Source organism: Neofelis nebulosa, chromosome 6 (assembly GCF_028018385.1).
Source record: "Neofelis nebulosa isolate mNeoNeb1 chromosome 6, mNeoNeb1.pri, whole genome shotgun sequence".
Taxonomy (NCBI): Eukaryota; Metazoa; Chordata; class Mammalia; order Carnivora; family Felidae; genus Neofelis; species Neofelis nebulosa.
The window spans coordinates 79296094-79318131 of NC_080787.1; the positions used below are offsets into that span (position 1 = coordinate 79296094).

Here is a 22038-nt window from a genome sequence, read left to right on the forward strand (position 1 = left end):
GTGCTCTCAAAGCACACTTTTCATAAATAGTGTGTATCAAGATGTAGGATCAATGGAATAATATAAATTGCATGGCAACTTTATAACAGCTAGTCTAAATTTGATTAAAAAATAAAATTATACTGCTATAAAACCCTGATAATATATATTAAATTAGAAAAAAATGTGATAAATGTATATTCTAGTCAAATTTTCAGCTATTTTAAGGTACTTCATAAATCCCCAAACAGTATGAATAATTCTAAGGCCAATAAGTTATTCAATTAATAATAATAAAAAAAAACCCATTTATGACAAATACCTGGAAGAGATCTTGAGGCCCATATTCAAATACTACCGATTCTGAGCTCAAGAGTCAGTAAACATTTATTTATCTGCCTTAGAGGTAAATGAAGAATTTGAAATTTATATTTTTAAATATAACTTCTTCACGGTGCTAACTTTTTAAGTGTAAAGTTTACATTTTCATTAAAAGCAAAATACATGGTTATTGAAGATTTGGAAAATATAGAAGAGTCAAAAGAAGAAACAAGTCACCAATAGCACCTCACCCAAAGATTTATTTCTCATCTTTTTTCCAGGCATGCAGAGGTTTTCCTTACAGAACACTAGTCATATTTAACTGGACTATCTGATGTAAAAGGTTTTTTTGGAGAAATTTCCTGAAGTGTTCCCAAAGAAACTGAGTCATTGTGAAAGCTGGCATTCATCTTTCCAGGTCACTGGAGGTCCATTAACGTGGCCAATGAATGGGGAGTGATCTGCTAGGACTGTCATTCTCCCTAGGAAGTGGCAGCTAAGAGTGGCAGGTGGTTTAGTCAAGTTGTAGTCAGCCAGTGCTTTTATACCAGAATTCTCTCTTCCTGAGTTCTTAATTATGATTTCTCTAAGTAATTATTTTCAGTAATGGTACACAGACAGTATCTTTTATCTTCACATATGAGAGAAAATCTGCCTGGATATAAAATTCAAATGTGAAAACGCTGCAGAATTTGGACTTTTTTGAACCTTTCTTGAAAAAAACAATGGATTAAGAAAATTTAGTCAAATAAGAAACCAATCATCATAATTCCAGAATGAAGAAGCTATGGCTATGGGACCTGTGAAAAGCATTCCATCTCTTTAATAACCAGAACCAAGATCTAAATTCAAAAGCTGAGGGGTTGCAGGAGAGACTAAATACATTTTGGACAAGTAAAAATGAAATCAACAAAAATGAGTAAAAGGCACGTGAGTGGGAGATGTAAGAGTTTTACTATCTTATATTTCATAGAAGAGGAAACTGATAATGCATAAAATTGAAAATGTAGTTAAAAACAGCATGATTTTGGCAACATTTGAGTAGTTTTCAAAATTTATTTTCTTAAAGGGATCTTTTGAGATCGATTTCCTAGGATGAAGTTTCATTTTCTTCTTACAGATTTAAGAAAAACTAAATTTAATATTTTATTTAAAAAGAACTTATAAAGAGTGATCCTGTTCTTATAAAATGTTTTGTCCATTTAGCTATGTCTGCCTCTCTCCTTCCATCTACCCATCTACGCTTCCTTCTATCTGTATGAGGACATACACATGAGAAGCATGAAATGATGCTAACCCAGTATGACACTAGTTGTTTCTTGCTAAGCAATTGCTTTACTTTTATGTATTTTTGAATTTAAAAAATGAGCAACTATTCCTTTTGTAACAAGAAACTTATTAGTCTAAAAATAAAAAGATAGATTAACAGCCAAAGAAAATTAATTTAAAATAAAAAGGAAAACCACATAGCAGGCACTGCTAATTGCCAATCTCCTCTTCCTCCCTATTAATTTGAGACTCCTTATTAATTTTGCCCTAGGCAGCAATGTAGCCAGTTGAAAATACTCATCTCCCTGGACTCCAGGTAACTGGGGGTGACCACAAGATCAAAATTCAGGCTAATAAGATGAAACCAAAAGTTCCTTACCTGGGGCTTTCAGAAAAGACACTATTTTCCTGATTAAGAAGTTGATTTAACTGGCATGAACCTTTTACCTTTCACCTTTCCTCCTGACAGGGCATGGAGGCTGAGTAGCCATCTTATGACAATGAAGACAAAAGTCACATATAAAGGATTCTGCAGCAGGAAAGAAGAGGGATCTGTTCCTTGCACAGTGGCACTAGCTCTGAACTGCCTATCCCCGACTTCATTTTACATGAAAAAGAGAAACTCTGAGTAAGCCCCAGCAGCTGGCTTATTTTTCATCTTAACCAATATTGATTCTAAGCTCATTTAGAAAATGAACTTTCTGTACTTTCTGTACACTAATATCTATCTCGGAGTCTGCTTGTTGGAAAGCCCAACCTGTGACAAGTAACAACCATCCAAAAGGATTAAAATTCTTCTGAATAAAAGTAAAATTTCTCTGAGGGAATTTTAGAAGAAAAAGAGATAAAAAAGATATTATACTTAATGGTCTAATGAAAAACAGTTTAAAAATGGACAGTCATGGTTTATCATTGTACTCTAATATAAATTTTAGTGTTTTACTTCTATTTTGATAGTCACAAAGACTATAAAATTTTAAAACAGGAAAAAATACTCATAAAAATATTGTTGTCTTCATCTATCAACCTCTAAAGCATGCCCCTCGTTTCTTTTCCATCAACTGTGACATTACTTCTGTCTTCATTCTTAGTAATTTTTTTTAATTTTTTTTAAACTTTTTATTTATTTATTTTTTTTATTAAATTTTTTTTTTCAACATTTTTTATTTATTTTTGGGACAGAGAGAGACAGAGCATGAACGGGGGAGGGGCAGAGAGAGAGGGAGACACAGAATCGGAAACAGGCTCCAGGCTCCGAGCCATCAGCCCAGAGCCTGACGCGGGGCTCGAACTCACGGACCGTGAGATCGTGACCTGGCTGAAGTCGGACGCTTAACTGACTGCGCCACCCAGGCGCCCCTAAACTTTTTATTTTTTTTATTTTTATATTTTAGAGAGAGACAGAGTCCTAGTAAGGGATACGCAGAGAGAGAGGGAGACACAGAATCCTCAGCAGGCTTCAGACTCCGAGCTGTCGGCACAAAGCCCGACACGGGGCTCAAACTCACAAACCGTGAGATCATGACCTGAGCCGAAGTCGGACGCTCAACCGACTGAGCCACCCAGGCACCCCCATTCTTAGTAATTTCAATACACTCATAGGTGATCCTTTCAAACCCTGGCTTTTGGGTCATTATACTCCACTTCTCCACCTCAGCTACTTACTTCCATTGGTACAGTCTAGACCTTTTCTATTACCAATAACATAATCACTCCTGATCTCAGTCTTAGGCATTTACTCTCTATGACTCCTATCTTCCACTTCATGCCCTCTGGTACCTGGATTCCAACAATCCCTTGACCAATTACTAGATTCCATGACAGCTCCTCTACTCAAGGACTCACAGTCAGTTGATCCTACCTGTTTCATACTGTACTACACCCCTCGATTTCCTTTCTTCCTTCCTTACTCACCCTGAATTCCACATACACCATTAAGCTCCCTTCTTACTCCTCTCTCCATACACTGCACTCATTTGGCAGAAACCACTCTTCTTGATAAATCCAACTATACAACTATCCAACACCTGTAGTCATGCAGCACAATGTGGACACGCACACTCACCCACACAAACATGCTGCCTGATTCAACTTAAATGCATAATCACTAACTACAAGAGAACTCTGCTGCTGGCACTCTAGTCCTTCAGGATGGCTATTTCCCATCTTCTCTTCTCTCCTCCAACACTCCTACCCCATCCTCAATGCCAGCTAATGATATTATGTTTTATTTCTTAGAGAAAATGGAAGCAATCAGAAGAAATCATCCACATTCTTTCACCATTTCTACCTACCCACCAGTATCTGTACCTACATTTCTCTCTTCCCATCTGTTTCCACAGATAAACTGTCCATGCCTCTATCTAGAGCCAACCCTTTCAATGAACAGATTTGCTTATAGCTCCTCTACTCAAGGACATTATTGTAGCAATTCTTCCCCTCTACCATAAATTACTCAATCTTTCCAAAAAGCATAAACATACTATTAGACATACTATTATTTCAGCCACTTAAAAAAAAAAGCAAAACAAAAAGCTTTTCTTGACTCCACCTCCCATGCCAGCTACACGCTGTGCTCCAGGGTGGTCTATAAATTAAGTATCCAGTTCCATTTCTCCTAATCCCTCCTATTCTCATTCAACTTGCATTTTACAGCCACATATCCATGGAAACTGTCCAGTTTACTGATGACCTCCTCCTTGCTAAACCCAAGGGTCGGTGCCCAGTTTCTACTTTCCTTTATCTCTCAGCAGCAACTGACAGAGAAATAAATTCTCCTTTCTTCAGTTAGCTTTCAGGATCCCACATATTCAGGTTTCCTCCAATCTCACTCTATTCTCTTTATAGGTTACTCCTTAGGCCTTGGTTTGCTTTTTTCTCTAGCTATGCTCACTCTCTTGATAATCTTTGTCAGTCTCATGTTTTAAAAACTACCTATATTAGTTTTAATAATAACTCCCAAGTCATATCTGCTGTCCACACCTCCCTCTTACAGTCTAGACTTTTCAATCTAATTGGCTCCTTGTTGTCTCCACTTGCATATAGAACGATCATTTCAAAATTATCACCTCATCAACTATACTCTTGATCTTCTTTCCACCCCCAAATCTACTCTACCAAAGCCTTCTCCATCCCAGCTGGACAGTGACTCTATTTTTCCAGCTACTCAAGCCAAAAATTTTGGCATCATTCAGAAATCCTCTTTCACAACCCCAAACCAATCTTTTAGATTTTTGGTTCTATCTTCTTTTTATTTTTTTTTAATGTTTATTTATTTTTGAGAGACAGAACATGAGCGGAGGAGGAGCAGAGAGAGAGGGAGACACAGAATCTGAAGCAGACTCCAGGCTCTGAGCTGTCAGCACAGAGCTCGATGTGGGGCTCGAACCCATGAGCCATGAGATCATGACCTGAGCTGAAGTCGGACGCTTAACCGACTAACCCACCCAGGTGGCCCTTTGGTTCTACCTTCTAAATATATCCTTATTCAACCACTTCTCATTACCTTCACTGCCACCACTCTGGTTTGAGCCCCATCACTTCTAGCCTAGATTCCTAAAATCACCATCTCACTGGTTTCTGGGCTTCTTTCCCATGCCCCGTATGCTATGTGAATGTATTTATATGTATATGATCTTTAACACAACTGCCAGAGAAATCTGTCTAAAGAGGTCAGATGAGGTTACTCCCATGTCAAAGCTTTTCAGCGGCTCACCTATTTACTCAGCGTAAAATCTAAGTCTTTAAAATGCCCTAGAAAAACTGATACATTCCAGCACTTTTGATTCTCTGATCTCATCTCCTACTACCCTCTTTACTCACTCTGCCCTCATGATACAAGCTTCTATGTATTCCTTAAACATGCCAGATATTCTTTTCTACTTTAAGACTTCTGCATGGTTATTTCACCTTTCTGGAATATGATTCCCCAGGTATCCACATGGCCAATACTCTTACCTCCTACAAGTCTTTGTTCAGTGGCTCCTTCTCAATGAGGCCTACTCTATCCTATTTAAAACTGCGACCTGCTGCACTCCACCACTGACACTTCCTCTACTTTTTACTTTTCCTTAGCATGTAACATCATTTACTTATTTATTATGCTTACTGTTAAATGTCTCTCCTTATCAGATGAAAGTTCTACAAAGATGGGGGAGGGGAAGTGAGGTAGCCCCTCACTGAGGTAGCCCAAGGGCCTAATAGTGCCTGGGCCAAAGTAGGTGCTCCAAAAACATTTGTTAAATGAATTAATCTGGATAAAATAAACTTCAAAAATGTGGGGGATTAATTTATCTAAAATAAATATAATAGAATAAATAATACTAAAAACAAAATTAGCATGAATACTCCTAAACATCAATGAAAAATTTTCATTCTTCTCTTGATCATACTAAAATTTGAAAAATGTCCCAAGTGTTTATTTTTTTAATATTAAGCACTAGATCCAATGAATGGTTAATTAGTGACAAGTAGATGACAACATCACAAGTTGGTGTTCCACAGGAAAATAAGAGAATACAAAAGACCTTGTAGGGAAAGGAACTGGAGGTCCACAGGTTAAGAACAGGAGGAAAGGATGCTTGCATTAATCCTACAGAATCATATTCCTGTCTGTCCAGAATAACTACTTCCTGCTGCTGTTTTCTCCTTTACTCTCACATAAATCAGCCCAGGCCTTCTTTTCCATCTGAGATGCACAGGCTGCTGCAGCAAATACAGACACACAAAGGCAGGAGAGAGTCTATTTAATGCCTTAAGAATTTAGAATACAGTCAAAGTGGTCCTGGAATTAACAGTCTTAGGGAAAAGCAAGGAAAGACATTTTAAGCTAGAAATGAATTTTCCAATGAGGACAATTCTCCTCATGACAACTATCACCATAACAATGATGCAACTGGTCACCTATTAAATTTAATCATAAAGGAAAGGATGAAATGCTTCTGGCTCCATTGCTCCCCCTTCCTCACTGGAGTTTTTTTTTAATTTATTTTTTTAATGTTTATTTATTTTTGAGAGAGACAGAATGCGAGTGGGTTGGGGCAGAGAGAGAGGGAGACACAGAATCCAAAGCAGGCTCCAGGCTCTGAGCTGTCAGCACAGAGCCTGATGTGGGGGCTCGAACTCACTAGCTGTGAGATCATGGCCTGGGCCAAAGTCAGACGCTCAATCGACTGAGCTACCCAGGTGCTCCCCTCACTGGAGTTTAAAGGCAGCAGAAATGTTGGTTTGATATGAACATTTCTGTTTCTTTTAATAGCTGCATAGGCTTCTAAATTGAAAATTACCCTTTCCTACTGTCAATGTAAATGAACTGCATTAGGAAATAACTAACAGAGGCACTGCAATATATAAAAATACGCATTATGTGATATATAAAACATCCTGCCTATCTCAACCTATATGAAACTAATATCCAAATAATCTCTATATCAACCTTCATTTGTAGCTTGCCATTTGCATTCTGAATTTGTAGGTCTTCTCTGGTAAACAACGGATATTCCAAAGTCAACCAGATGAGGTTAAGTTTGATTCTCCTATCGTCTATTCATTTCCCATACTTCACAAGTGTCATTCTGGAAAGCCAAAATCTAATGAATCTTTCAGAATGGAATATACTATCTGAATATTAATTTTTTTATAAGAAGAAAAGTTCACAGAAGGAGAGAAATAAATAGGGAACGTAGAGAACAAGGAACATAAAATAATACACTATATGCACAGAACTATAATATGAAAAGAGCATATGATTACCTTTTTTCCTAGCTTGATTTGAAGTAGGAATGGATCTCACAGTTTTACTTTTCATAATGTCCTTTGAAGTTTTCTTTTCAAGAGTAGAAAAAGACTTGAATGGTGAACTGGGTTTGCCATAGCCTGAGCTCCTAACTGATGCATATAATCCACTCTGGGGTTTTCTTTTAAGTACAGGAGGTGCACTTCTGGCCTTCTTGTGTGGTTCATGTTTACCAGTTACAGCCCCTTCTTCGCCAGAACTGAGTTGAGATCTAAAAGTCTGCACACAAGTAGAAACTCTTTAGGATATAAATTAACTTCAACTACAGCTGTGAATGGAGATTTAACAGATGGCAAACCATAGTGATTACTAGATAATAGTTTGTAGAAGACAAACCACTACACATTAGAATTCTCAAAGTCTAACTCATCAGAATTTTAATATTTTGAAGCACATCTTCAAAGTCAGGAGTAAAACAAAGCAAAAGAATAAAACAAAATAAGCTTCCCAGAAAGCAAGACGTGTAATTACTAGAATTAAGATGGAGGAAAGCAGAGAGGAATATATTTTGAAATAACATAAAATTTTATCTTTTTTTCCTAGAATTCTCAAGATAAAAATTTATTAATACCCTGTCTTATCCCACAAAAAACTTCAGATGGTTTATGGTAAACATATAACTCAAAACCATAAAACTACAATACCAAGATCAAAGAAACTATAAATCAGAATAGATCAAGAACAGAAGAAAATGGAACGGTAAAATATAACTTTCTCAACAGCTGCTGATAGCATTTTTGTAAATGACAACTTATCTACTTTTGCAAAATACACACTACTGGATAGATTAAATAAAAAGCATTAGAATGATGAATAAACTTTATTTTCTTATGCTACTCAAATTCTACACTATGCTTACTAAAAACAAAGGAAGAATGTAAATAATGGCTTCCAAAAGAAAGCGAATGCTAGACAGTGGTATTTTACAATTTGGGGATTATAGGATGTTGTAATAAATACTGCTCACAAATATCCAGGATCTATGTGGAGATTAGTATGTAATCAGACCCACCAGCTTAAGAAGTACCTACTTATCAATAGTATTTACATAACTTCATTTCTCAGTATGTCTAATCAACTTAGATTATAAACACTTACTTTATTTACTTTGTCACCCGGAGGCAATAATGGAGGACCAACAGATATTTTTTTCCTCAAAATATCAAGGTACATTTTATCTATATGTTCTTCCGTAGCATTTACTCCTAGACAGCTATTTTCTCTGTCTTTATTTGTTGTCTTTTGTAAAACCACATTCTCTTCATTTTTGTCAAAAAGTTGGTTTACATTTTGTGGTTCTTGAGATATAATATTTGGGTTCCTCTTAAGGGGTATAGGGCTAACACATTCAGTTTCTTTACTATCAGCCAGTTTCTTATAGCTATAAAACAAAACAGAGAATGAACCTTAGGTGACTCCTCAAATACCAGTTTTATACACACACACACACACACACACACACACACACACACACTATATATATATCACATATATACACACACAAAATATAAGATTTATATTTTAATATGTATAATGTTATTTATACTAATATTAAATACATTTGATATTTATAACTATTCAAATTATGTCCTGAATGTTAAATACATTATTTGTAATTCTGGCTGACAGAGTATGCTCACATAGTGTCATATAACTGTTTTAAATTTCAGATAATGTAATTTTAATGCAGTATAATATAAAGAATTACATGGATAACTCTGAGGCCTACTTCAAAGGAAAGCCAAACAAAGCAAGACTGAGATGGTTTTAGTGTAAGAAAAAATAAAAAATGAATCTCTAAGTGACCTTTGTGTAATATATCATTTATCCATAATACCTTATAAAGTCAACATGCATTTGAGGCAGGAAAAAGATTTTACACATTTTTACAAGAAACTAAAGAAGTAACCATAATTTATGTCAGTGAGAAATAGAATATAAATATTAAAAAGCATAAATTTCATCACAGTATAGGAAAAATTTTTAAGTAAAACATGAAAATCACTAGTATTTAGAGAAAAATCATTTCTGTGGTTTAAAATAATTAAATACAATGCAACATTTCAGACCATTCAATTTTTAAAATAGAGAAAATATCCCTTAAGGACATTTTCTAAATGTGGCTAAATATCAGTATATTATAGGGGCTCCAAAAATACGGATATTGTTATTTTCAAACTACATAATCATGGTCTATTAGGTCATTTAATTTTATAATTTATAAGATAATGTCATTTATAAAATAAAGTGTAAGAGGCTACTATTTTCATATGAGATAGATTGGTTTCTCAGTAATTGTGAGAACTTTCTAAAGTAGTTGGAATCATCAGAAAATATAATAGTTCTTTCCTTCTTCATGGTAGCAGAATCTGGCTAGAAGTTATCAAAACTGTTTCCTGTTCTTCCTGCATACTAACTAAATTATGTTTCCTTGCCATCCTGCATCTAGCTGGGGCCGCTTACTAGTTCTTGCCTTTAGAACGTGAGCGCTATGGTGACAAGAACCTAAGATATGTGTCATTGGCTTAGTGGCTGGGTTTGGGGTGGCAAGGAAACTTATGCTAAAAGCTGGAGAAGTGGCAACCCATGTTTTACATTGACAAAACATTTGCCAAACTGTTACCTACAATAGTTTATAAGGCAGATCACATAGCTACTGAGTCTGGGATACTAAGAAAAATATCAGGAGAATTTCTAAGCGCTAGCTACTGTTGGCTACGTTTGACTAGATATTACAAGAAAGACATGAGCTCAGATTTAAAAAGGGCCAGTTTGTAAGAAAAAATAAAAGGGAACAGAGAGAGTCAAGAAATTAAGGGCCTCATAGATTCACTTTGTAAAGAGCATAGACTCAAAAGAGTAAGATTTGGCATTGAAAAATGAAGGATTTCATGAGATTTCTCAGTTGAAAACAGTTACTCAGTCCTTTGACAAAGATCATATTAAAGGGGTTATCTTCACTTAAGGTTATTGTTCCCAATAATATCCAACAGCTGCGACTGAATTGACAGGAAAAAAAGGGGGGCAAAAAAAGCAAAGACTTAAAGCAGATTTAAAGCCTCTGTCTAGAAAATTAAGTGTAGTTACTGGCACAAGGGACTGACTGGAACCAAATAGATCAGAAGCTCTACTAAATTTATTTTTTAAGACTTTTTTTTAATGTTTATTTTTGAGAGAGAGAGAGAGAGAGAGAGAGAGCGCGTGAGCAGGGAAGGGGTACAGAGAGGGAGGCAGAATGTGAAGTAGGCTCCAGGCTCTGAGCTGTCAGCACAGAGCCCGATTCGGGGCTCTAACTCAAACTGTGAGATCATGACCTGAGCTAAAGTCAGACACTTAACCGACTGAGCCACCCAGGCGCCCCACCCCTCACCACCTACTAAACTTTTTGAACAAACTATAATAATAAAGAAACTACAACCATACATTAAAAAAAAAAAAAAAAAAAAAGCCAGAGATTTGTTTGGGAGACCTAAAACCACCTGGTGGTAGGAGGTGGACTAAAAAAGGAATGCATCCTCCAAGATGGGCACAGCCTCCCTGCAAAACCGACTTCAGTTGTGGCCAAGGGTGTAAATATCCTTACAAGGCGTTTCCAGTGGACTTCAAGGTTGCATTACTGATTGCTGTATTTTCCTCATATATTTCCCTTCTGAATGGGAGTATTTGTTGCAGTTTCACCATCATATATTGGATCAAGTACAGAACTTGTGCTTTTAATTCACAGATTAGTAGACACTGAAGAGCTACATTCAAACCTGATGGAGAAGACTACGCTCCACCTGAAAATCCTGGCCTTTTAGATGGACAGGGTCCTGTATGAGACTTTGGGCTATTTGCTTTGGGGAGGGGATAGTGGGTCTTTGTATGAAGGTGAGTAAAATGGATATTTGGCTATTAAAAGGGCAGATTCTGGTAGAGACTAATTAGATGCCTATTAAACTCATTTACTGATCCTTCTGAGCACACAAGCAGATCATATTTCCCAGCCCTCTTGGACCCAATTTGCTAGATGTGCTGGTTCTTACCAGTAGAATATGAAGTGATGTAATATTTCTCTGTTGAGGCAGCTAAAAAGAATTGTGCTAAATTATCTTTTTTCTTTATCAACTGGTTGAATGAGGCCATGACAACCTTAAAACCATGTGTTAATGACAAAGTAGCCTGGGTCCCTAAATGACTATGTGGAGTAGAGTCCTACTCCAACCCCACTGACACACATGGGATTATGACACGAGCAAAAAATACGTTTTTGATGATGTTTAGCTACTAAAATTTTAAGGACTTATTTGCTATATCAGCTGAGATTATTTACAGTTTACTAAAGAGGTTTCAGATATGTGTACTAGTTTATACCACTGACATTTTGGTAATTATTGTTATGGCTTTAACGTAAGTATACTTGTTTTTAGCTTTTAAACAAACACGAAAAAAATTATATTTAGAATTTACAGTAGTAAAATGATTCCACCTATGCCAGCAAACACACAAGATGTGTAAAAACAATCTCTTCATTAACACCAACACAGTCCCAAACAGCAGTAAGGGAGAATAGTCTGCCCTTTAAAAAATACTATCTAGTGCTGCAGATCAGTGGGAGAATACTAAGCGTTCAAGTAGATGGGTTTTAGTGTAAGCTTCATTGTGTCACTTTCAACTAGCACAAACGCAGAAACAGGATGAGAAATCACTACAAGTGGATTTACATGGTGAGGATGTAGTACAAGGAAGGGCTCAAACTGTGCCTGCTGAAAACACAAATGAACAAATAAATACAGGAATGGATGACAGGCTTTTCACAGAAATATTTCATGGAGATCAGAGATCTGACAATGTAAGTTGTTAAAACACACAAATATTTCTTGTGTTTCCTGGTTATAACCACATGATCTTTGTTTTTCTTTAAAGTTTATTTATTTTGAAAGAGAGAGGCAGAGAAAGAGAGAGAGAGAGAGAGAGAGAGAGAGAGCGCGCACGCATGTGATTGAGTGAGGGGCAGAGACAGAGGGAGAGAGAGAATCCCAAACAGGCTTCATGCTCTCAGTGCAGAGCCCAACTTCTCGCAAACCAGAAGATCATGACCTGAGCTGAAATCAAGAGTCGGACACTTAACCAACAAAGCCACCCAGGCACCCCTACATAACCATACGATCTTGGGCAATTTAACTTCTTTAAGCCTCAGTTTCCTTATCTATGCAATGGGGATAATAAAATATAACTCATAGAGTTGCTGTAAGATTAAAAGAAATCTAAAATGCAAAGATGTAAAGAACTTTGCACACACAGTGAGCGTGTGATGAAAACGTCAGCTGTTATCATTATTATCACCACCACTGCCACCACCATCATCTTCATGACCTGGTTCTTGTGAGAGCTCCACTACTAAACTGATTTACCTCAGTTCCAACACCTGAATGATGCAAATAAAGATGCCTGACCTATTTGTTATGAGGATCACATGAAATGATGGATGTGACACTCTAATAGATGTGACACAAATGCAAGGTTACTGTAACGTGCTACTCTGTGCTGGAGAATGACAGGAAGGTCCCACAAGCTTCCATTAAGATGTACTGGCGCTGGTGCATTTTCCTGAAGCCCACTGCTCCTGTGACCAAAAATCTTACCCTGAAAAACGATGGCTGGTCTGTGACTAAGTACAAAGCTAACTGGTTTATAAATAAGCAAATCTATGACTCATACAGAATAAAATTCAAATCAACTGCCCTGAGCTATTTAAAGCTGAAAGGATTTTAGTTTTCAGTAAAAAAGCCTTCAGAATACTTGATGGCAGCAAACGTTTTTTTAGTGGCATCTATTTTTAAAGCATTTTTTAATTTTAGCACTAGAAGAATTCTGATAAACTGAGTAAGAACTACTAATAAGGAGAGCAGTGACTCAAAGGCAGACTCATATAAGCTACTCGTTAAATCATTCACTAGGAATGAGCATGCAGAACAAATGATTCTAAAAGTTTCCAGTAGCAAAATAAGCAAATAAACAATCTGTATAATCCATTTCAAAAAATCTCATACCTGACAGGTTGTAAATCAAAACCACTGACACCAAAAGAATCTATTCTGATAGGTTTCATCAACTCCTCTACCGTGGGCAGATCTAAGAGGGAAAAAAAGTTAAAGTAGCAACCCCCGAAATTATGTGAATTGCTTAATTTAATGTCTAATCCCACTAAGATTACATTTTTTTCTGACCAACAGAACTAACAAAATGATATATACAGTAAACCCAGTTTCCCACTATAAACTTACTCGTACCAAGAAAATTTCCTTTGATTTTTATATTTGAAATATATATATCTATATATTTGACGTATCCATCTACATCAATATCAAATATATGCGTATGGGTATGTCCGTACATGCACACACATTTGTTAAATATATTATTTAGTTGATCCCCAAATATTATTCTCTATTTAAAAAATTACTTTAGTATATGCATAAGGAAAAGCATAAAAAATGTGCAAACACTCAGGTGATTTTCTGATTTGGTCAAGGCATACTGAAAGAGGAAGTGAAATTTTATCTTGTGTTCAGCTCTAACTTTGTAGTTAAACTACTAATTCCCAAATTTCATTTGAGCAAAACTTTTAAATTAAATTCAGAGATTGAGAAACAATCACTATAGCAAACTATTTAAATTATACCACAAGAGAAACGCTTCAGAGAAGGTCTCAAATTAACTTTTACCAGATTCTGTAGTAGAGATGTTTTTAGAGGACTCTTCATTTTCTTGAGGATAATCTTTCACTGAGCTCTTGGTATTTTCCAATGCATTGCTCTCAATTCTTTGTTCATCTGTATCTCCCAAAGACTGGGCTACCTGACAATAAGCCTGATGTAGAGCTTCAATGTCACTATTGCTTTGTCCATAAGAAACACCTGTTGAAATAAATGTAATCTCCAGTATAATCACACAAATACGTGAGAAACATAAACCACTAATAGCATCCGTTAGTGTGTTAGGAATGGTGAACAAGGTTGTAGGACAACAGCAACATTATAAACACAAGAGTTAAATACAAACATTGGTAATACGTAGCTATAGCCTACCAGTATGAAAACGTAACGCTCAATAACTCTTTAGCAAGGTAAGATGTGTCCTGACATGGTAACTGTGAACTCTGATTCCACTGGTTACTGCCTTCTCTTCCTACTACCCTTAATCAACCCCATTACATTGGATACAACTATCCCTAAATTTCCTAACTGACAAAATCATTCAAGAATTCTGTCTTTCCCTTACCATTACCATTCTCTCTCACTTTTGCACTCTCTCTCTGCTTCCCAGTGCCACCAAGTATCCTATAGTCTGCATTTCTTTAACTGAAATTCACTCCTCCAACTCTGCAATCCAGTATGTGTTCCAATATCCTGCTAAAGCTGTTATAATCAAAAGTAATTTTCTAATAGTCACATCTAGCCATCTTCAATTTCTCCAACCCTGTGAGACGTCAGACACTGTGCTTTCCTGGGAACTGCTTCTTTTGTATAGCCTCTTCTTCCTGTGCTTCCCAGCACTCTGATGGCTACCTCTTTGTGCTTTCTGGTAAATGGTTCATCTTAGGGTTCCATCTTTAGCCCTCTTTTTTAAACCTCTCACTTATTTTTTTTTTTAGCTGGCTAATTTTATCAAGACCCTTAGCTCAACTATTACCCATATGCTGGTGACACCCAAATCTATGTCTTTTGTCCTTACCTCTTTTTTGAATATTAAACCTTCTAACAGATATTTACACTGTTCTATAAGTAAATCAAATCTAGCATATTCCCAACTGAATTAATTGTATTCCCCAACAAAACTTGTTCTACTATCAGTATTTTGGGAATGGTATCACTATTCACCCAGTCATCCAAAATAGAAAACCTGATGTCATCGTTCACTCTTCCTTCCCTATTAACCTTCTCCTCCTCCTACCAATTGATAAATAAATTCTGGAGAAAAGAATTTTAAGACAATATGACAATAATGATCTAAAATTTTATAAGTATTTTTCTTACTCATTTTGTACCTTTTACTACCAATGCTGTAATTTTCAAAATTAGAGAAAAGGTAAAAGAGTCATAGAAGAGTGGGGAAAAAGAAGAGAAAAAGGGTGAGTAGTCTTCTCTTCTGCTTATACTCATGATTCATCAAATAGTGCTTAAAAATAAAATAGATGTAGCTTCATCAGCAAAGGGCTGACTTCTCTGCTTTTTAACTTACAAAGAAAGGACTTTATGTAGTTATTTTATATATTATTACAAGTTAAAAGCTCCCTAATTTTTCTACTTTAGGAAGTTGACAAATGTCAAATCCTCTGATGCAGAGACAAGGATCTAGTCGTGAAGTAATACTGTCATCCTGGGACTGCTCCTGTCATGCAGTCATCGCACAAAAGGGTACCTGCCCATGAGACAAATGAAAATAAGCAAAAAGCTGGATCTGGCCCCCATTTTCACAGTTACCAACCTTTCTAAAACAATAAAGCACAAAGAATTTCAAAAGTAATACCTTTTTAAAAAGATGGTCTTTGAGAATGTATCAACTAAACTGAGGTTTCTTAATTCTAGAAGAAAGTGGTAAAAAACAAAACAACCTTCTCATTTTTCAGTTTTTTTTTTTAATTTTTTTTTTAACGTTTTATTTATTTTTGAGACAGAGAGAGACAGAGCATGAATGGGGGAGGGTCAGAGAGAGGGAGACACAGAATCTGAAACAGGCTCCAGGCTCTGAGCTGTCAGCACAGAGCCCGACACAGGGCTCGAACTCACGGACCGCGAGATCATGACCTGAGCCGAAGTCGGACGCCTAACCGACTGAGCCACCCAGGCGCCCCTCATTTTTCAGTTCTTAACACAAGTTCAGATGCTGATCTGAAGATTTTCAAGTGTATTTTTGAAATAGTAGGTAAACTCAATACCCCACAACTAATAAGTATTTATACTGTATGCCTTCAGGTTTTTTATTATGATTTCTACCATTAATAGAGGGTTGATATAAATAACAGTGATGAGAAACATATAGTTGCTACTGCTTGTTGAATCTTAACAATATATTAGGCACTACACATTCCCTCAGTTGACCAACAAGGTCTCATTTTAAAGAAGAGGAAACAGGCTTAGAAGCATTAATTGTCCAGTGTCACACAGCTGATAACTGGCAAGGCTGGAAATACAAATCTAAGGCTATATGACAATAAGATCGTATATCCTCCAGTAATAACAAATTATTTCTGAGTCAAGAACATTTAAGAAATAAGACCAGAAAACTACACCTTTATAAAACTGCTTGAATCATCTTACTAGAGTTTTTACATTCAGCAATACCTTAAAAAAAAATTGTTTATAACCTACAGCAGTGGTTTTCATACCATGTTTTACAAAATCATAGTTTCTCAGAGAAAATCATGGATTCTACAGATGTTTGATTGAAATTTCATTTTAAATTGTTCTTTAACACATAAAAATAGAAATTAATCTGTACATTCCAATGTGCCATTTATGGAATATTTTGAAAATCATCAGAGTGATAACTTTGGCCTCCTGCTTTGTTTTCATGTACATCTTAGAATGCAGTTCCTCTGACCATTCTGTATATATATGAATTTCCTATAACGTATCACTGATTAGAAAAGCTTTAATTCTATATTGGTCTTTTTAAAAGAATTCATGCCGGGGGCACCTGGGTGGCTCAGATGGTTAAGTGTCCGACTTTGCCTGAGGTCGTGATCTCAAGGTTCATGAGTTTGAGCCCCACATAGGGGTCTCTTGTCAGCACAGAGCCTGCTTCAGATCCTCTGTCCTCTCCCTCCTTCTGCCCCTCCCTCACTCCCTCTTTCTCTCTCAAAAAGAAATATTTTTTTAAAAATGTAAGAGTTAAAGAATTCATATCGACTTACTGAAAACTGCATGTAAGGTTGACTATCATAACACATATGTGACATCTACTTAAACAGTAAGACTGAAGAACATGTGCTCAGCACATGATTTCATTATGGTGAATATTCAACTGGGTAATAACAAGCAAATGAGTAACATGATTTTGTTGTAATTTTTTTACTTTCATATTTATATATATTTTTTAATTTTTTTTTTTTTCAACGTTTTTTATTTATTTTTGGGACAGAGAGAGACAGAGCATGAACGGGGGAGGGGCAGAGAGAGACGGAGACACAGAATCGGAAACAGGCTCCAGGCTCCGAGCCATCAGCCCAGAGCCTGACGCGGGGCTCGAACTCACGGACCGCGAGATCGTGACCTGGCTGAAGTCGGACGCTTAACCGACTGCGCCACCCAGGCGCCCCTCATATTTATATTTTTAAATGGAAGTGGATGAAACAAGATAGTGGTGACTTTTGGAACGGCAGTAACTACAAATAAGACCTTGAGTGGACTTTGCCCTCTGTTTTTTGATCTGGTTACTGGTTACATGGGTGTATTCATGCTATGAAAATTCATCAGGTGGCACTATTATGATACATGAACTTTTCTATGGGTATATTATACTCCAATAAAAAAGAAGAAATAAAAAATAAAATAAAGTAAAAATAAAATGCAAGCAGATGTTTAGAGTTCACTAGGCATTTATCATTTCTATTGCTCTTTTGTTCCAAGTATCTGGATTGGTTTAATTGACCATACTGGTCAACTGAGACTTTCAAAGCAAGATGATTAAAAAGTTCTCATTTGCAACATTTATGCAGTAAACCAAGATTTTTTTTTACATTATACAACAAACATAAAACATACAAACATATCAGAAGTCTGATGATAATACAAGAACTACAACAAAAAAAGAATATAACAAATATCTGAGGTGCATAGGTGGCTCAGCCAGTTGAGCGTCTGATTCTTGATTTCGGCTCAGGTCATGATGTCACCACTCATGAGTTTGAGCCCTGTGATGGGCTCTGTGCAGACAGTGCAGTGTCTGTTTGCGATTCTCTCTCTCCCCCTCTCCCACTCACGCTTTCTCTCTCTCTCAAAATAAATAAACTTAAAAAAAAGAATACAACAAATATCTGAAACTTATGATTTTAAAAAACTCAAAATACCATTACTGTTCTCACTAACTTTATAAATAAACATTATAAATGTAAACATTTAGATTTATACTGATAAAACACCATTTTTATCTACACAGAGAATACTACATGAGATTTCATTTGCAGGTAAGGATTCCACCGCTTTACAAGTTTGAAAAGGCATGGTTCAATGTACATTAGAATTTTGGAATGTGATTTAACTTTTTCCTGCACAGAGGAAAAAATGAAAAGCGAAGTAAGACCAAAATCTCATTTCTCCTACATGTTCCAAATTTAACAGAATACTCTAGGGGGCAGAGAAAATTATTTAATATTACCTATAGTATTACACTTTGTATCAACAGCTTTCATACATTTATTTTTTATTAAAAACAGACTTTACTTGGCCTGGTAGCATTAAGTGTCACCATTATCAAATTCAGATTACTTAAGTTGTTAAATATGGTAAAAAATGTGGGATTTAAATTTTTATTGTTGATATAGCTATTACATATATTATTATATATTATATTTCCTTATCTAGAAATAAAGTCATTTAGTCATAAACTCCTATGTATTTAGAGAACAGTTTTTCACTTTTACCTGTTCCTGTCATTTCATTATCAGTCATTTCTGGCAGGGACTTTGGCTTAGTTGCTCTGTCCTGTTCATCAAGGTTGACCTCTGCAACAGAGTCTAAGGAATCAAGCAGTACCACTAGAACAATAAAAAAAAAATAAAAAAAATAAAAAAAATAAAAATTAGAGCAATTGTACAGTTCCTTCAATTTAGTATTTTAATCATATGCAAGCTGTATAAAAACAAAGATATTTACATGTAAAGAGTATATAATCATATATCTGTAATAAGTATGATCACATTAACACACATAACTATACTTATATACAAATCTAATGTACATTTATGTGTGGGATGCAAAGGGCCCGTGAAAAATAACAAAAAGGTATTCTCCCCACCCAACTTTATTTAGATATAGTTGACAGTTAAAAATTGTATATATTTGGGGCGCCTGAGTGGCTTCAGTTGGTTAAGCATCCGACTATGGCTCAGGGCATGATCTCATGGCTCCTGAGTTCAAGCCCCGTGATGGGCTCTGTGCTGACAGAGATTCTCTCTCTTTCCCACTCTCATTTGTGTGGGCTCGCTCCCTCTCAAAATAAATAAACTCAAAAAATTGTATATATTTAATGTGTAAATTTGATGTTTTGACATATGTATACACTGTGAAATAATGACCACAATCAAGTTAATTAATATATCCATTACCTTATATAGTTACCTTTTGTGTGTGCATATGGTGACAACAATTCAGATTCCCCCTCTTATCAAATTTCAAGTATTAAGTATAATCATGCTGTTGTACATTAGATTTCCAAAACTTACTTCTCTTGTATAACTGAAACTTTGTACTCCTTAACTAACATCTTCCCATATCCCCCTCCCCTAGCTCCTGGTAACCATCATTCTACTCTCATTTCTACAAGTGTAACATTTTTAGATTCCACATATAAAGTTTTTTTTTAATGTTTTATTTTTGAGAGAGAGAGCGAGCGAGCAAGCATGAGCGGGGCAGGGGCAGAGACAGAGAGGGAGACACAGAATCTGAAGCAGGCTCCAGGCTCTGAGCCTTTATTGTTTTAGAAAGGTTGGTAAAGCTCTGAGCTTTTAGCAAGTTGTAATCTTTTTGCTGGTGGAGGGTCTTTCAGTCTTGATGGCTGCTGATCGATCAGGAGTGGTTGCTAAAGGTGGGGGTGGCTGTGGTACTTCCTTAAAGCAAGACGACAGTGAAGTTTGACAGTGAAGTTTGACACATTGACTCTTCCTTTCACGAATGATTTCTCTGTAGCATAGAGAACTTCTTTACCCACAGAACTTTCAAAATTGGAGTTGATCTTCTCAAACCCTGCTGCCCCTTTATCAATGAGGCTTATGTAATATTCTAGATCCTGTGCCGTCATTTCAACAAACTTCACAGCATCTTCAGCAGGATGAGATTCTATCTCAAGAATCTACTTTTCCTCATCCCTTCAAGTTTGACCCTAAGGTTTCAACAATTCAGTCACACATTCAGGCTCCACTTCTAATTCTTATTTTCTTGCTGCTTCCGCCACATTTGCACTTAACTTCCTCCACTGAAATTGTGAACCACTCCAAGTCATCCACAAGGGTTGGAATCAACTTCTTCCAAACTCCTGTTATATGTTGGGAACATTCTTCCTCTAAGTCATGAATCCTTAATGTTCTTAATGACATCCGGAATGGTGAATCCTTTCCAGAAGGTTTCAATTTACTTTGCCCAGATCCGTCAGAGGAATCACTAAGTAGCCCAACTATAGTTTTATGAAATGTAATTTTTAAGTAAGACTTAAACATCAAAATTACTCTTTGATACATGGGCTGTAGAATGGATGTTGTGTTATGAAACACGGGCATGGGAATAACATGAATCTCATACCTCTATCAGAACTCTTGGATGATCAAGTGTATCATGGCCTATCTCGATTTTTGACATGCCTTCCTCGTTGAGCTTAATCATTTCTAGCCTCAGATTTAAAGTGAGAGACGTGTGGGGTGCCGGGGTGGCTCATGCAGTTAAGCATCTGACTCTTGGTTTTGGCTCAGGTCATGGCCTCATGGTTTTGTGAGTTCGGGCCCCACATCAGGCTTCGTGCTGGCAGCACGGAGCCTGCTTGGGATTCTGTCTCTTCTCTCTCCGCCCCTCCCCCACTTGTGCTGTCTTGGTGTCTTTCAAAATAAAACTTAAAACAATTTTTAAAAAATAAAGGGAGAGACATCTGATTCTTCCTTTTACTTAAAACATTTAGAACCACTATAGGATTCTTAACTGGCCTAAATTCAATATTGTTGGTCTCAGGTAATAGGGAATGCTGAAGAGAGGTAGAGAGATGGGGTAAGAGCCAGTCAGTCAGTGGAGCAATCAGAACACAACATCTATAGATTAAGTTTGCCATATTACATGGGCATGGTTCATGGTGCCCCAAAACAATTACAAAAGTAACATCAAAGATCACTAGTTACAGATTGCTATAACAAATATAATAATGAAAAAGTTTGAAAAACTCCAAAAATTACAAAAATTTGACACAGAAACACGAAGTGAGCAAATGCTGTTGGAAATATGGCACTGATATATTGGCTTGCTTGACGCAGTGTTGCCACGCTGCATAGTATCTGTGAAGCACAATAAAGCAAAGAGCAATAAAATGAGGTATGCCTGTATTAAAGAGACTATCCTTTCTTCATTGTACATTCTTGGCCTTCTTCTTGTAGGTCAGTCATAGATCAGTTGACTACAGATGTGTGTATTTATTTCTAGGCTCTATTCTGTTGCAATGGTTTTATAGGTCTGCTTTTCTGCCAATAACATACTGTTCTGATTACCATGGTTTTGTAATATATTTTGAAATCAGGGAGGATGATGCCTCTAAGCATTGCTCTTTCTCAAGCTTGCTTTGACTATTTGGAGTCTTTCGTGGTTCCCTATGAATTTTAAAATTGTTTTCTATTTCTATAGGGAACGCTATTGGGATTTTGATAGGGATTACCTCGTAGACTTGTATATCACTTTAGGCAGTCAGGACATTTTAATAGTATTAATTCTCCCAATCCA

At 36.4% G+C, this 22038-nt stretch overlaps 1 protein-coding gene across 4 annotated transcripts in view; it reads right to left on the reverse strand.

Annotated features, from left to right (window-relative positions):
* CEP162 (centrosomal protein 162) overlaps window positions 1-22038 on the reverse strand; it is a 112852-nt gene that overhangs the window by 58637 nt on the left and 32177 nt on the right. For all 4 annotated transcript variants that reach the window (XM_058734621.1, XM_058734620.1, XM_058734619.1 and 1 more), the window contains 5 exons: window positions 18990-19103; window positions 14071-14262; window positions 13396-13477; window positions 8462-8744; window positions 7321-7582 (listed from right to left, as the gene is read on the reverse strand). In XM_058734621.1, coding sequence (XP_058590604.1) covers window positions 7321-7582; window positions 8462-8744; window positions 13396-13477; window positions 14071-14262; window positions 18990-19103 — 933 coding nt within the window. The remainder of the gene's footprint in view (window positions 1-7320; window positions 7583-8461; window positions 8745-13395; window positions 13478-14070; window positions 14263-18989; window positions 19104-22038) is intronic.